At 42.1% G+C, this 18,226-nt stretch overlaps 1 protein-coding gene across 1 annotated transcript in view; it reads right to left on the reverse strand.

Annotated features, from left to right (window-relative positions):
• LOC106567143 (von Willebrand factor A domain-containing protein 5B1) overlaps nt 1-18,226 on the reverse strand; it is a 72,576-nt gene that overhangs the window by 19,552 nt on the left and 34,798 nt on the right. The window contains exons 9-11 of the mRNA XM_045692756.1: nt 10,766-10,876; nt 10,066-10,268; nt 48-162 (exon numbers count right to left, since the gene is read on the reverse strand). Of these exons, the coding sequence (XP_045548712.1) occupies nt 48-162; nt 10,066-10,268; nt 10,766-10,876 (429 nt within the window). The remainder of the gene's footprint in view (nt 1-47; nt 163-10,065; nt 10,269-10,765; nt 10,877-18,226) is intronic.

Consider the following 18,226-nt stretch of genomic DNA (forward strand, 5'->3'; position numbering starts at 1 on the left):
CTGGTTGTCGCAAAGAGGAGGATAAACATGTCATTGGAAATGAGGACCTTGGGCTGCAGTCTCTCCCCTTCTGCCAAGAACTCTGCCGTTCCTTTGGAAACGGCCGCCAGTCCTGTCATCAGTCTCCTGCAAGCACTCTGACCGATGCCGAAGGTGTAGCACCTGCCAAAACAAGATTCAAATCTCAGTGGCTTAGAGGCCTGGAAAGACCAGCGGCCTGAAAATGTCTGTAGGTATCGGAGTCTAATAAGCGTCAGACACCCTATCTCTCATAGACATTTATTCCCTCACAGAGACCTCTTGAGACGGTCCAGTAGCTCAAAGTTATGGTGGTACATTACAACACCCCCCCGCCCCACAAAGTTTTGGTTTTATAAGTCCATGTAATTTGCTGCACATAGCAGCAGAAAACTGGATAATGCGAAATGTAGTTAATTCTCCGCAATGAGAAGTATGAAGAAAATGACAGAGCAGTGGAAGAATTTAGTGTGTCATCAGGCACCCTCAAGGCAGTCAATGAACGCATTGCGCCAAGAGCAGTTAACAAACTAGACCTCGATTCAAATGTATCAAGAAACATGAATCTGTATGCCTAGCAATCAACAAATGTACATTGTTTAAAGCACAGATTTACAAGTCTCAGTCACAAATGACAGCTCCAATAAACCCCCTATGGTGAACAACGTTGGTGCTTTCAAGACAACTGGGAACTCTGAAAAAAACGATGATGAATCATGAAGTCAATGAAAGAGATCCGAGTAGGAATTCTGAGTTGTATGACCGTTCAAAACAAATTTTCCCAGTTGGAGCTCGTTTCCTTCCGAGTTCCCAGTTGTCTTGAACGCCCTGAAGTCGGAAGTATGAGATCTCCCAGATCTGAGTTCCCAGTTGTTTTGAATGCGGCACATGTGAACAAGAGGGTCGTAGAATCATTCATGACTCTTTTTGAGTTTTCAGTTCATCATTCGCCGGTAAGGGCACTGAGGTATAATAAAAATGGATAGGGGGTCCTAGTGGCTCTGGCCATTATTGAGTCAAATGAATGAAATTAGTCTAAAGATTTGCTCTTTTGACTAAATTAGTCGAAAAGATCAGAGTCAGCAAAAAGATCAGAACTACCCATCACTAGCCTGATGAGGACCGAGAGTGAGACAGAGAGTGAGAAATGATCGGACTCTGTTGATGGTCAATTTTCATCATCATGCAGCCTAATGCCATGTCTCCTTATCAGTTTTCCCATTAGGTTTGTCAATTTCACTTCACATGTCACACTGAGTACAAATTAGAGATGTCAATCTCCATCTCAACATCAGCAGATGCACCAGCAATGGCCGCTCTGCATAGTTGGTGGGGGCAAACAGTGGGGATTAAAAAGGAGGCGCAACCTTTAGCATAGCTACATGTCTGACGTGGACTGTGTCCCAAATGGCACCCTATTCCCTATACAGGGAAAAGGTAGTGCACTATGTAGGAAATTGGGTGCCATTTGTGATGCAAACCTGGTAGCAGAGGTTCATTAGTATTTTCTCTGTCCACTGACCGGGGATGTGCTGATTTGTGAGTGTGGAGCAATAATGATTCTGGACGTGCGGACCGATTGGCCAGACCATGGTGTATCTAATCCAATCATCTGGGGTTATTCATCCTTTAAAAAGGGGAATATTTAAAGTTAATTACATCAGTTGTAGTTCAAGAGAGGATGACTGCGGACTGAGATTGGAGATGCAACAACCAAAGTGAAACAATAACCAATTCCCTGCAGACAGTAATGTGTTATTGGCGGTCTTGGTCTATCAACAGCTGGTGTTTTGATTCTTCAGTTGCAGTGTTTGAAAATATTAGCATATTACCATATGACTTTGTTGACACTGAGTTGCTTTGACTTTACCATACCCAATAGTGTTGCGCGGGTTGATTCATAACCAGCAGTCTGCGCGGGGCGGGTTTAGGGCCATGAAATATTGTGTGGATTAAGGGTGGGTGGTGGTGGGCGTGTTGAATAAAGAGAAAACAATACCTTACCATAAATGTAGCCTATCATTCTTGTGCAATTTATAGGCTACATTGGCATTTTTATTTCATCATTTTACGCTCTGGCATTTGCGCATAAGCCTAAACTTTATAGGCCAAACTGTATGCATGCCAAACAGCCTTCACGCTAATCGACAAATGCTTTTGGGATCAGTCAGTAAATGTTAATGTCTATCCATGGAGGCGAAAAGGACAATGTTGGAGTTTAAAGCTGCAATATATGTAACTTTTTGAGTGACCTTACCAAATTCACATAAACGTTTGTGTTATAGATCGGTCATTCTAATTGAAAGCAAGTCTAAGAAGCAGTAGATCTGTTTTATGTGCGCTATTTCTATGCTTCCCGTTCTTACGTTTTGTTTTTGCATCTTTTACTTTCGGTTTTGTACACCAGCTTCAAACAGCTGAAATTACAATATTTTTGGTTATGTAAAATATTTCACAATGGTTTAGATGGTACAATGATTCTCTACACTATACTTGCTTGTTTTGTCACATAAACTGAAATTAGGCAAACTATTAGAATTTTAGCAACCAGGAAATGGAGGAGTGATTTCCGCATAGCGCATCTTTAATTCTATAAGGGGTAAAGCTGCGAAATGGAGAGTTGAAAATAAAGAGAAGGGAGGGCCAGAAAAGTAATGTTAGGAAACTATGGACACTATACCAATTGGATAGTCCCAAGTCTGACTTCAAATAGGCGTATGGCACCTCAAGGAAACTGTAGCCTACTGATTAGATTGGTTAAATGGAAACTGAACTCTGGACACTGCAGGTCTATAACATCTTACATGACCTTTATATTAACTCCTGCAGAATTAAGCATTTCTTGCAGTAAAATGATTCACCAAATGTAGGTTCCTTTCTGCATCTTGAGAGAATATGAATGCAGTTCCATCTGTAGAGTTGCTATCTTTAAAAGCTGAAAGTAGCCTATTTCAACCACATAAAACATGGTCATTTTCATAGCTGTTTGGTCGTTTTCATAGCTTTCTATTTCTTACAACCGGTCAAACAGATGTAATTTGGAAACTTTGCGCGGAAAATATTTCTAGTTTTTTTTTCTCCCCGGTCCCTAAACTTCTTTGCTCCGAGAAAGAAGCAGAAATGACATGGAAAACTTTACCGATGTCAACTAGATTGAAGCATTAATTCTATCGATTTATGACATTCTGGTAAGCAAGGGTTTATTTAGTCTTCTAGGGCAACATATAGGCCTACTGACATAATTATATACTGTAATTATAGACAAGTTGACTAACAAACATCCTACCACAATGTCGGAAATTATAAGCAGAAATAACTAAAATCAGGCAAAAAAAAGAATCCTGCACCCCCTGTCAAATTATTCCGTCATCTCTGACTAGCCTAGAATGCATTTTCTATATTATCAGGTTAGGGTCTGGTGTGGGCCTCAGATTTTCCCTTTACCACATACAGTGCCTTTGGAAAGCTCTGGAGCAGGTTTTCATCAAGGATGTTTCTGCACTTTGCTCCGTTCATCTTTCCTTTGATCCTGACTAGTCTCCTAATCCCTGCCACTGAATCACATCCCCACAGCATGATGCTGCCACCACCATTCTTTACCGGAGGGATGGTGCCAGGTCTCCTCCAGACGTGACGCTTGGCATTCAGGCCAAAGAGTTCAATCTTGTTTTCATCAGACCAGAGAATCTTGTTTCTCATGGTGCCTTTAGGTGCCTTTTGGCAAACACCAAGCGGGCTGTCATTTGGCTTTTACTGAGGAGTGGCTTCCGTCCGGCCACTCTACCATAAAGGCCTGATTGGTGGAGTGCTGCAGAGATGGTTGTCCTTCTGGAAGGTTCTCCCATCTCCACAGAGGAACTCTAGAGCTATGTCAGAATGATCATCGGGTTCTTGGTCACCTCTCTGGCCCCCCCCCCGATTACTCAGTTTGGCTGGGCAGACAGCTCCAGGAAGAGTCTTGGTGGTTCCAAACTTATTCCATTTAAGATTGATGGAGGCCACTGTCTTCTTGGGGACCTTCAATGCTGCAGAAATGTTTTGGCACCCTACCCAAGATCTGTGCCTCGACACAATCCTGTCTCGGAGCTCTACGGACAATTCCTTTGACCTAATGATATGGTTTTTGCTTGGACATGCACTGTAAACTATGGGACATTATATAGACAGGTGTGTGCCTTTCCAAATAATGTCCAATTAATTGAAATAATGTCAAATCAAGTTTTAGAAACATCTCAAGGATGATGAAAACAGGATGCACCTGAGCTCAATTTTGAGTCTCATAGCAAAGGTTCTGAATACTTATGTAAATAAGATATACACATAATACCCCATAATGACAGAGCAAAAACAGGTTTTTAGATTTTTTTGGGATTATAAGAATATATGGCCTGCTCGCCTCCCTACCTCTGAGGAAGCACAGTTCCCGCTCAGCCCAGTCAAAACTGTTCGCTGCTCTGGCACCCCAATGGTGGAACAAGCTCCCTCACGACGCCAGGACAGCGGAGTCAATCACCACCTTCCGGAGACACCTGAAACCCCACCTCTTCAAGGAATACCTGGGATAGGATAAAGTAATCCTTCTAACCCCCCCCCTTAAAAGATTAAGATGCACAATTGTAAAGTGGTTGTTCCACTGGATATTATAGGTGAATGCACCAATTTGTAAGTCGCTCTGGATAAGAGCGTCTGCTAAATGACTAAAATGTAAAATGATATATATAATCCCCAATATATATAATCCCCAAAAAATCTAAAAACCTGTTTTTGCTCTGTCATTATGGGGTATTATGTGTAGATTGCTGAAGATTTAAAAATATATATATAATCAATTTCAGAATAAGGCTGTAACGTAACAAAATGTGGAAAAAGTCAAGGGGTCTGAATACTTCCCGAAGGCACTGTATAGTCGGAAGGTTGCGGATGGGTTATTAGCAATTGCGGGTGCGGGTGAACAAACAGCTGAACCGCGCACCCCTAATATCCAATCCTGATTGAGCTACAGGTTTTTGAAGTCACACCAAATAATATCAAGTACTGTGCGAACATAAGGTGCATATTTCCAAGCTTCATTTTAAAAGGATTACTGCGCAATAACAGCACAGCCACCACATAACGTTCTGAGAGCCATATGTTTCTTAGAGCTTAACGAGCGTGTTGGTGTCATATGGTTATTTTGCATACAACCATCACACAACCTTCTGGGAATGGTGTAGGATAGTTGCTTGGCTTTGAAAATTCGCAACAGATTTAAGGACTTGACAAAAAACATACATTTGTTGGTACTGTAGCCCAATGACCAAAAGTGCCCTCTTTGGCCTCATGGGTGGAATGTTATTCATTTTTTTCATAATTCATAAAGGTAATTTTAAAAAATGATTGAAAATCTGGTGTTTCTATATAAAACAGTTTTGTTATATATTTCAGTCTTCTGTATTGTATATAAAGTGTCATATTGGGATGCAAAATTGAATACATTTCAACTTTATATCTGACATGGTACTGGTGTTTTCTTTCTTTAAGCCCATAACCATGTGTGTGAGGTGTATACTTTAGTTTCAAAGTAGATTTGCTTAAGACTATCAATAATCACTGTGGCCCTGATTTAGCCCACTGCAGTAAAAGGTTAACAGATTGTTTCCTAAAAGTTGAAAAATGGGTACATTTAATTACATTTTTAATGAAAATGTTGGTAATGTTATAGGAACGTTCTACAACTGGTTTGACATCAGGAATGTTCTCAAATAGTTCAAAGAGCTTTAACCTCTATGGGCTAGGTGGGACGCTAGCGTGCCACCCGTGGTGCACTCCATCAACAGCAGGTGCATTTCAAGAGCGGCAAATTTGAATCCAAATAAATGTCAAAATTCAAATTTTTCAAAAATACAACTATTTTACACCATTTGAAAGATAAACATCTCCTTAATCTAACCACGTTTTACGATTTCAAAAAGGTTTTACAGCGAAAGCATAAATTTAGAGTATGTTAGGACAGTACATTTACAAGAGTTGTGTGTAATGTTTTGTCAAGTCAAAGACAGGGTCACCAAAACCATAAAACCAGCTAAAATGATGCACTAACCTTTTACAATCTCCATCAGATGACACTCCTAGGACATTATGTTAGACAATGCATGCATTTTTTGTTCTATCAAGTTCATATTTATATCCAAAAACAGCGTTTTACTATGGCATTGATGTTGAGGAAATCGTTTCCCTCCAATAACCGGCAGTCAAGTCAGCGTCACAAATTAAATAATTAAAATTAGAAAACATTGGTAAAATATTATATTGTCATTTAAAGAATTATAGATTTACATCTCTTGAACGCAATCAACTTGCCAGATTTAAAAATAACCTTACTGGGAAATCACACTTTGCAATAATCTGAGCACTGCGCCCAGAAAAATACGCGTTGCGATACAGACTAGACGTCATGTTGGGGAGATCTAAAATCGAAAATACTATGTAAATAATCCATTACCTTTGATTCTCTTCATCAGATGTCACTTCCAGGTATCACAGGTCCATAACGAATGTAGTTTTGTTCAAAAAAGCTCATCATTTATGTCCAAAAATCTCCATCTTGTTAGCACATGATCTAAGCCAGCCGGACTTCTCGTCATGAACGAGGGGAAAAAATATATTTACGTTCGTTCAAACATGTCAAACGTTGTATAGCATAAATCATTAGGGCCTTTTTAACCAGAACATGAATAATATTCAAGGTGGACGAATGCATACTCTTTTATAACGTATTGGAACGAGGGTACCCAACATGAACTCGCGCCAGGTGTCTAATGGGACATCATCGTTCCATGGCTCTTGTTCGGTCAGATCTCCCTCCAGAAGACTCAAAACACTTTGTAAAGGCTGGTGACATCTAGTGGAAGCAATAGGAAGTGCCAAAATATTCCTCAGCCCCTGTGTTTTTCAATGGGATAGGTTTAAAGTCAATACAACACATCAGGTATCCACTTCCTGTCAGAAAATGTCTCAGGGTTTTGCCTGCCAAATGAGTTCTGTTATACTCACAGACACCATTCAAACAGTTTTAGAAACTTTAGAGTGTTTTCTATCCATATATAATAAGTATATGCATATTCTAGTTACTGGGTAGGATTAGTAACCAGATTAAATCGGGTACATTTTTTTATCCAGACGTGCAAATGCTGCCCCGAAACAACGTTCTTCTGTGGAAATGTCAGTACTTCAGCATAACGTTTCCTACAGGTTTCGTCATGGTTCTATTTAAAGTAATGTTCTCATATTAACCTTTCGCTAAGCCCCAACTCCCTTAGTTACTGTTGCAACCTCAGACAACATTTTCCAGGGAAGCCCATTTCCCCATACGAACCACTGGCGAAATCCCTTCGCAATGATCTCAAACTGTGTTTTTAATACACAATGAAATGAAACACAGACTACCCCTTGCTAACCAGGAAACGCTCTGGTATATTGTGGTGGACTGCCATTACAATTGCTTTACGAGAACCTGGTGAAATTTGTTTGTGGTGTGGCTAGCCACTGAATGCCTCTGAATTCACTGTCAGCATGCAGTCAATGCTACTAACCACTTTTGGAGCTAACTAGCTAGTGCTTTCAAATCTTGATGTCGACAGCAGATGGCAGTTGTATTAATAACATGGCTAGCTAATATACATTTCAAAAAGAAAGTTATATTAAGTGGCTAGCTAGCTAGCATTAGCAACATTTGGTGGTCAATGTTGCTAACCAGCTGAGCTAGCAAACAATGTAACAAAAGTATAATTTCAGATTGGAAAAAATACTCCATCAGGCTCTGCATATCAGGAATCACAGTAGCAAGTACCCCTGGCGCACTGTTAAATTATTTAACCATTAAAACAATGTATTTTTTGAAGAAAACTCAATTTCATATGTTTTAAACTTGAGCTTGTCCGAGGTGTAGTACTCGACGACAGTTGTTATCCGTTGGAGCACTGTGATTGGTTGCCACAAATTCTTGAGGGGCTTAGCGAAGGGTCAGTTGTTCCGAGAACGTTAAGAAAACTATCCATAAAAACCACAAGAAAACTTTAGTAATGTTGAGAGAACATTCTAAGAATGTTATTTAAAAACATATACATTCCGTTCTCAGCATCAACAAAACTCTCTCTATGCTCTTTCTTGTTAAGTGTGTTCAGGTGTGTTGGCCACACCCACTTATTGGCCACACCTGATCTTGTTGAGTGCTTGATTCGTTTGAAATGAGGCCTGTTTGAATAGACAAAAATGAACAGTTTTGTATGTGTAAAAAACAAAAGGCAGGGCATGCTAGCACCATCCTGGTGGCGCAGTGGACTAATTCCATGGATAGAGAACAGAAGATTATAGACTCGAATCTCACTGATGCCTTGTCACAATAATAAAATAATTGTGTTTGCATGATTACTGCCTAAGGAAATAAATGTCCATGTGTCCTATCTGTGCTAAGCCAAAATATTCAGTGGAAGTTATTTAAAAAACCTAATAGCCTATCATTTCTCATGAATAAAACCTCCCAGAACATTCTCAGAACCTCCCTGCAATCTAAAAGTTTACATTCCCAGAAAAGGTGAAATTTTCACTTCTGTTCTCAGAGCATTTAAATAAAGATACCGGTCAGGAAACGGCTTCGTTCCCACAACCAATGTGAACTTCCGAGGAACCAAATGTGCTAGCTGGGAAGGTTTTGCAATAACGGCCCCTCCAATCCCCTAGCCTTGATTACATGTCTGAATGGTTTGTTGTTTATTTGCTTTGTGCATAATGCATTAGCAAGCCTAATCAGATTTAATATGACTACTGTGCTAGTTAGCGTTGTGCTGCTATTGTTCTTGTGTCCAATTCCATTCCAACTCTTAAAGCGGTGCCCGAGGCCGTCTGATTCTGTTAAGGGAATTTTCAATCCCAATAATGCACTTAATCTTTAACCAATTCACCGAGGTTTGTAAGACCCTGGGTTCACTAATAATTGGGCAAAGTCTCAGATTTTATAAAAAAGGTTCACAGATCTTTATTCATGAGAGCTCTAAAGTCAAAATGAGGAGCCAGTCCTTTTATAATACACACACACACATTCCTATCTTTAGACCACTCCCTGCTCAAACAACCAGTACTTTTCCACTAACCACAAAGAACCATAAATGTCACATTCTTCAAGGCTTTCACCTCCCCTCCCCCGTTGGGACCCTCTTGGTTTGAAACCCTCTAATGATTTTCTATTATCTACTCTACAACTTCACTCTGTTTACATCCCTACTAAAGAATATAACATCATAGTATTACAATACTAACAGATCTACTCACATCCTGGTTTTATCTTCTCATGATTCTCAAACATTTCACACTATCCTTCAATTTCAGAGTGGAACACTAAAGTCATTATTCTAACACATACAAATGATTCTAACAGATTCACACGTGGTATCAAATGGGGCACTTTGCAACGGGCTTAGATTAGAAGCCTCCAGCTAGGGCAAAACGAACAGCAATTTAACAATACCCATTGTCACGGCTGTTCGAAGGAGCGGACCAAGATGCAGCGTTTTCGTAGTTCCACATATTTATTAAAAGTGAAACGGAATGCAATACACTAATAACTTGAAAATAGGCCGCCAACAACAACAACAACAACAACAACAACAACAACAACAACAACCCGTGACGCAGTGAGGACAACACACTACTCAAAAGACAATAACCCATAAACAACAATGACAAAAACCCCTACTTAAATATGATCTCTAATCAGAAGCAATGAGGATCAGCTGCCTCCAATTAGAGATCAACCCCAAACAATCCCAACATAGAAATAGACAAACTAGAACTTAAACATAGAAATAGAAAACATAGAACAACCAAAAACACCCCCTGTCACGCCCTGCCCTACACTACTATAGAAAATTACATCTTACTAGGGTCAGGACGTGACACCCATAAACCACTTTACACCATGGTAAGGAATGCTGGGTTTGCATACTGATTGATTCCCCCAGTGCCTGTAAGAAGAGGAAGTAAAGGACAGGAATATGTTGATTGTCTGTTTACCTGGTGTAGCGGGCATGGCTGCGGACCAGCTCGATGACCTTCCCTGTGTTGTTGACGGCCCCGTCTGTGAGCAGGAAGAGCATGCGAGGATGACCTGCGTGCATCGGTTGTCTCAGGATCCATTTGAGCGGTGCCAGGATGTTGGTGCCGCCCATGTCAGCTCGGATCTTCCTGATGTACTCACAAGCCATGGTTACTGTTTCCTGAAAAATGTAGAAAGCAAGAGAAAAAGCATAGTAGAATTTAATATCTTAGCAGTTAGAAAGGCTAGCCTGCAACCGGAGGGTTGCCAATTCAAATCCCGGGTCTGACTGGAAAAATCTGGTGGCAAGTGAGCTGGCAACCAGAGGGTTGCTTGTATCAAATTCTAGACGCTATTGCCTGCAGTTGTGCCCTTGAGCAAGACACTTAACACCCCACAACAACAGTGCTTCGGGCGCACAGTGTGGCAGCCCCTGCACCTCTCCTAGGGGTTGGGTTAAAAGTGGAAGTCAACTTTCGGTTGGATAATGTGTGCAATTGACCAATAAAGTGATCTCTCAATAGACAAACGTGTCTCTGACTCATACTTCGATTACCTGTAGTTGTCAAATCTGGCCCGCGAGATTAAGTATTTACTAATAGAGATTTTATCAATGACATGGAGTTAATTAATATTGACCTGAAAGCAGAAACACTACATGTCCTGCCAGCCTCATACCTCATCATAGCTCTGACTGGTAGTAAACAGTGCTTTGAATGTGGAGCCGAAGCCAATGATGTTGAAGAGGCTGGCAGGCACAAGGCTCTTCAGAATCACCACCATGGCATCCTGGGAACAGAACAGACATGATAGAAACACAAGGTCAAGAGGTAGAAGAGCAGAATGAGAAATGTGGGAAAGAGCAAGGAAGAGAGCAAAAAGAGAAAAAGAAAAGAAACAAGACAGGCAGACCAGGCAGTCCATTTTTAAGTCATTGTCTAACAATCAACCTTGTTCACCTGCTGCAAGTGTTCTTTACCTATATGAGGAAAATTGTTAAAACATTTTTGGCTGCAGCAGTACAACCAGATTACAGCTCCTCTAACACTGTCTTCTCTGGCATCAGGCTAGTTATTACAAACTGTTTAAAGTTTAAAGTGTCATTAGTCGTATGTACAGGATACACATATACACTGTCCAACAAAACGCTTACTTACAGGTTCCTTCTTGACAATGAAACAACAATAAGAAATAATACAAGATAAGAATATGAACAGAAAGTAAATGGCTTAGTAGAATAGAATAGACATTTTAGCATATGTATAATACAGGAAGTTTGTAGTAAATTAATTACATTTATGTATCAGGGAAGGGGGGATTAGGGGGCAAGTGTTTAAATTGTGCAGTATTAGCAATAGTAAATAAGAGTCTGGTAGCAGCAGTTGTGATGTGTGTGTACCACATACTCTCACTACTGGTGTCCCCCAGGGCTCAGTTCTAGGCCCTCTCCTCTTCTCACTCGGCTCCGTCATATCCTCACATGGTCTCTCCTATCATTGCTATGCGGATGACACTCAACTACCTTTCTCCTTCCCCCCTTCTGACACCCAGGTGGCAACACACATCTCTGCGTGCCTGGCAGATATCTCAACTTGGATGTCGACCCACCACCTCAAGCTCAACCTCCACAAGACAGAACTGCTCTTCCTCCTGGGGAAGGCCTGCCCGCTCCAAGACCTTTCCATCACGGTTAACTCCACAGTGTCTCCCTCCCAGAGTGAAAAGAAGCTTGGCGTGACCCTGGACAACACCCTGTCGTTCTCTGCAAACATCAAAGCAGTGACCCGCTCCTGCAGGTTCATGCTCTACAACATCCGTAGAGTACGACCCTACTTCATACAGGAAGCGGTGTGCGGGACTTAATCCGGCACTTGTCCTCTCCCGTCTGGACTACTGCAACTCGCTGTTGGCTGGGCTCCCAGCTGGTGCCTTTCAAACCCCTGCAACATCCAGAACGCAGCAGCACGCCTGATTCTCAACCTTCTCAAGTTCTCTCATGTCACCCCACTTCTCCACACACTCCACTGGCTTCCAGTTGAAGCTCGCATTCACTACAAGACCATATTGCTTACCTATGGAACAGCAAGAGGAACTACCCCTCCCTTCCTTCAGGCTATGCTCAAACCCTAAACCACAACCCGAGCACTCCGTTCTGCCACCTCAGGTCTCTTGGCCTAAGGGATGGCAGCTTACACTCAGGCCAGTCCAAGCTCTTCTCTGTCCTGGCACCCCAACGGTGGAACCAGCTTCCCCCTGAAGCTAGGACAGCAGAGTCCCTGCCCATTTTCTGAAAACATCTGAAACCCTACCTCTTCAAACAGTATCTTAAATAATCCTCCTCCTCACCTCGACCCCCGCCCACCCCCAACAAAAAACAACACTTGCACTTGACCTCTCCCCCAGCTTTGACTCTACTGTTATTGAGGAAAATGTACTTTCTATGCCTGTGATATGTGGTTGTCCCACCTAGCTATTTTAAGACTGTAGATCACTCTGGATGAGAGCATCTGCAAAATGACTAAAATGTTAAATGTAAAAAATGTGCAGCATGAATATATATATATATATATATATATATATATATATATATATATATATGTGTGTGTGAGTGTGTGTGTGTGAGTGTGTGTGTGTGTGTGTGTGTGTGTGTTTGTGTGGGTGTGTGCGTTAGTAATTGATTGCATGTATGCTAAGGTGCGGAGAGTAGGTGCAGGTGGTCAGTCCAGTTGAAGTCTTCAGCAATTTGATGGCTTGTAGGTACCAACAGGCTCAGAGACTGTTTCTATCAGACCTCATGCTCCGATGCCATCTGCCCGACGGTAAGGGAGTGAACAGCTCGTATGTGGGGTCCTTGATGATGCTGCTATACTTCCTCAGGCACCGTTTCAAGTAGATGTCCTGGATGGTTGGGAACATGGCCCCCGTGATGTCCACCACCCACTGGAGGGCCTTGCGGTCGTGGACATTTTTGTGAGATTCAATTGGTAGTTACAGTCTTGTCCCATCGCTGCAACTCCCATACGGGCTCAGGAGAGGCGATGGTCGAGATCCATGCGTCCTTCGAAACACGACCCTGCCAAGCTGCACTGCTTGCTTAACCTGGAAGCCAGCCGCACCAATGTATCAGAAGAAACACTGTACAACTGGCGACCGTGTCAGCGTGCATGCGCCCGGCCCGCCACGGGAGTCGCTAGAGCGCGATGGGACAAGGACATCCAAACCCTCGGAAGATGCTGGGCAATTTTGCACTGCCTCATGGGTCTCACGGTCGCAGCCGTCTGCGACACAGCCCGAGATCGAATCAGGGAGGTCCAACGCATACTCTGAGGATGCGGCCATGGATTCCATCTTGGCCTGCGGCTTTGTGAATATTCACTCTTTATAGAGTTTTCCTTACGTCAGCCTTGGAGAGCAAAAGCACCTGCTCATCCGGATCAGCGAGAGCCTTCCTGGATGGCTCGGTATTGTCTGCCTCAAAGCGAACATAGAATGTCTTAAGCTCATCTGGGAGGGAGGCTTCAGTGGGCACCACACAGCTGGATTTGCCTTTGTAGTCCATGATAGCCTGTAGTCCTTGCCACATGCATCGCGAATCTGAGTTGTTAAACATCGATTCAAGTTTGAGTTTGTATTATCTTTTTTGCGTCCCTAATGGATTTGAGGAGCTCATACCTGCTTGCCTGGTACGTGTTGCACACCACGAGTCGTTGGGGTTTGTTCTGCGGACATTGAATGCTGCAGTACGGGCTCTCAGAATGGTATGGATTTCTCCGTTTATCCTGGGTTTTCGGTTTGGGTGTGTCCGGATTGTTATTGTGGGTACAACAATTCATCAACACATTTCCTAATGAAGCCTGTGACTGATGATTCCTCAATGTTGATGGATGAGTCCTGGATGGATGAGTCATTGAATATATTCCAATCAGTATTCTCGAAACAGTCCTGCAGCATTGAGTCTGACTCCTCTGTCCAGTGCCTAACTATTCTCTGTGTTGGTGGCTCAGTCTTGAGTTGCTGTCACGACTTCTGCCGAAGTCGATGCCCCTCCTTGCTCGGGTGATGCTCGGCGGTCGATGTCACCGGTCTTCTAGCCATCATCGATCAGTTTTTCATTTTCCATTGGTTTTGTCTTGTCTTCCTACACACCTGTTTCCAATCCAATTAATCATGTTGTGTATTTAACCCTCTGTTTCCCCTCATGTCCTTGTCGATGATTGTTTGTGATGTTATGGTACGTGGGTTTGTGTATCGGTGTGCGACGGGTATACTTTACCCATTTATTTTGTACTTTGGTTTTGGAGTTGTTTTTTTAAATTAAATACCCCATATTAACCAACTTGGTTTCTCCTGCGCCTGACTTCCCTGCCACCTACATACACAAACATGACAGTTGCTGCTTGTAGGCGGGAAGAAGGAGAGACGTGATCTGATTGGCAAAAGTTGGGGTGGAGATGGCTTTGTACACGTCACGGATATTTATGTACACATGGTCTAGCACGTTGTTTCCTCTCGTGGGGTATGTTAAATGTTTGTAATACTTGGTTAGTTAAAATCTCCCGTGATAATAAAGACTGCTTCTGGGTGATAGGATTCTTGCTGGCTAATGTTCTTGTACAGTTCGCTGAATTGTGCCTTGATGTTTGCTTGTGGCGGCATGTACACAGCTGTGATAATAACACAAGTTAATTCTCTGGGCATATGGTGGCATATATATTGGCATATATAGCATATAGTGAACAGGAGCTCGAGATATTTTTAACTTTGGTACACCAGGAATTGCTGATGAGGAAGCATATACCTCCCCCTACTCTTACCAGAAGCTGCCGTACAATCCATATGGAAAATGGAAAAGCTGTCTGGTTGAATAGCAGAGTCGAGTGAATTGTCCATAAGCCTTGTCTCTATAACAACAAAGACAAAGCATTCCCTGATGTCCCTCTGCAATTGAAGCCTTGCTCTGAGTTCACAAAGTTTATTTTCCAGTGACTGGATATTAGCCATCAGGATACTAGGAAGAGGAGGCCGTGTAGCCTGTCTTTTTAGCCTAGCTTAGAGTCTCCCTTTCTGTCCTCTTCTTCGTCGCCAGCGTTGCAAAGTTGAGCAGGAATCGGCAAGATACGCGCACTCCTCAGCGCCACCATCTTAACTCTTAGCGTCTTTGTAGTGCACTAGAGAAGTGCCATATAATCCAATTTATTTGTATTATTTTCTCTGTGTGACAAAGGGGCCAGTGTATTATTATAAAGAGAACGCTCATTTCAAGTTTTGCTGTAATATGGATGTCACACCAAATTATGTATTCAACACCAGCGGTTGGCACCAAAATTATTTTCCAATTGTTCCGTTCTGAGCAGAAGCCCTATTTATTTTGTTCGGTTCTGGTGTTCTGACCAGAAAATAAAGTTCTGAACCAGTTCGAAACAAAAGGTAACGGTTCATGTAGTTCCTTTTAGTACATTTTTTTTAACCTCTGAAATCAACTTTGTTTTTACATTTAGCTCATTAATTTCCTTCCCTAATTACTGCAGATAGAGCAGCTTGCTGTGGATCAGGTAAGATAGTTGTTTACATGTTTGATTGGTGCAGGCACGAGATGAGACTGAAATTTCACGGGTGGGGAGAGAGCGAGAGAGAGGGGTGGACATGGGGGCTTGGCTTGAAGAACTGAAATATCCAGACATGATGTGAATTGGAATGTGTTCAGCATATCATTAGCATTATAACTTCACCAAATTACATAATTATATACTAGACATGAGTCATATTTTTGGAGCTAAAAATAAAATGATTTACTGGTTCTCAAGATTTGACAATAACGGTTCTGTTCCGGAACACTAGAGATCAACCACATAATCTCCTCCTCTTTTCCCCTCCTTATTTTAAGAGGTGGTATCAAATAGTTGTCTGGGTGTTTAATCTGGGTGTTTAATTTCTCATTCTCTTTATATTCAGTCGAAGGTGGTATCAGATTGGGGCCTGGCATTTTAGGGGAGTTTCTGGCTGATCAAAGAAACAGAGGAGGAATGGTTGCATTATCATCGATTTGACCAGCCTTTAACCAGTTGGGGGTAGGGGGCAGTATTGACACGGCCGGATAAAAAACGTACCCGATTTAATCTGGTTACTACTCCTGCCCAGTAACTAGAATATGCATATAATTATTGGCTTTGGATAGAAAACACCCTAAAGTTTCTAAAACTGTTTGAATGGTGTCTGTGAGTATAACAGAACTCATATGGCAGGCAAAAACCTGAGAGGATTCTGAACAGGAAGTGGCCTGTCTGACAAGTTGTTGTTCATCTTGGCTCTTTTTATTGAAGACTGAGGATCTTTGCTGTAACGTGACACTTCCTACGGCTCCCATAGGCTCTCAGAGCCCGGGAAAAAGCTGAATGATTTCGAGGCAGCCCCAGGCTGAAACACATTTACGCTTTTGGCAAGTGGCCGATCAGAGGACAATGGGCTTATGCGCGTGCCCGAGTCGACCCCATGCTTTATTTTCTTTCGTCTGTTTACCTAAATGCAGATTCCCGGTCGGAATATTATCGCTTTTTTACGAGAAAAATTGCATAAAAATGGATTTTAAACAGCGGTTGACATGCTTCGAAGTACGGTAATGGAATATTTTGAATTTTTTTGTCACGAAATGCGCCATGCTCGTCACCCTTCTTTACCCTTTCGGATAGTGTCTTGAACGCACGAACAAAACTCCGCTATTTGGATATAACAATGGATTATTTGGGACCAAACCAACATTTGTTATTGAAGTAGAAGTCCTGGGAGTGCATTCTGACGAAGAACACCAAAGGTAATAACATTTTTCTTATAGTAAATCTGACTTTGGTGAGTGCTAAACTTGCTGGGTGTCTAAATAGCTAGCCCTGTGATGCCGGGCTATCTACTTAGAATATTGCAAAATGTGCTTTCACCGAAAAGCTATTTTAAAATCGTACATATCGAGTGCATAGAGGAGTTCTGTATCTATAATTCTTAAAATAATTGTTATGCTTTTTGTGAACGTTTATCGTGAGTAATTTAGTAAATTCACCGGAAGTTTGCGGGGGGTATGCTAGTTCTGAACGTCACATGCTAATGTAAAAAGCTGGTTTTTGATATAAATATGAACTTGATTGAACAAAACATGCATGTATTGTATAACATAATGTCCTAGGTGTGTCATCTGATGAAGATCATCAAAGGTTAGTGCTGCATTTAGCTGTCTTCTGGGTTTTTGTGACATTATATGCTAGCTTGAAAAATGGGTGTCTGATTATTTCTGGCTGGGTACTCTGCTGACATAATCTAATGTTTTGCTTTCGTTGTAAAGCCTTTTTGAAATCAGACAGTGTGGTTAGATTAACAAGAGTCTTGTCTTTAAAATGGTGTAAAAGAGTCATATGTTTGAGAAATTGAAGTAATAGCATTTCTAAGGTATTTGAATAACGCGCCACAGGATTCCACTGGCTGTTACGTAGGTGGGACGATTTCGTCCCGCCGGCCCTAGAGAAGTTAAGCCAGACTTTGGGGTGTCAGAGAGTGTCAAAGGAAGAGGAGCCCATCCCTTCACAATCAGAAGCTATCTGAGTGTCAGCAAATGCTAGGAGTGGTGGTAGGAGTCAGGCGCAGAGAGCAGAGGTAAGGAGATAATGTGTTTATTCCGTAACACAACAACACTAGTCGATCGCCAGCACATCCAATAACAAACACACTCTGACGCAAATAATCCCCCACAAACCTGGGTGGGCTACACAGGCTTAAATAACCAAAAATCGGAGACACGTGATGCAGCGGAGCTGAACAGATGTTGACAAACCGAGCTCTTGAAATTTATCCTATTATTACCTAAATAACAACGTTGAAACAATATTCTAACATCGGCTGATAAATTGTCAAATACTTACCTTCCCAAAGAGCCATGGACCTCCGACCGAGAGGCAAGAAGGACGACCAAAACGTTGTTGAATCCCAAGACAACGATAACGCCACAGCTAGCAAGTCTAGCATTAGCCCTCATATCTCAGACGACGGTTCCAGACTATTGCTCTCGGCAGCCTCGCAAGACATGCTGGCTACTCTCCTCCGGGAAATTCAGGATGGTAACAAAGGTCTATCTATGAAAATTGACAAGAAATCGGCTGA

The sequence above is a fragment of the Salmo salar genome, chromosome ssa13, assembly GCF_905237065.1.
Source record: "Salmo salar chromosome ssa13, Ssal_v3.1, whole genome shotgun sequence".
Taxonomy (NCBI): domain Eukaryota; kingdom Metazoa; phylum Chordata; class Actinopteri; order Salmoniformes; family Salmonidae; genus Salmo; species Salmo salar.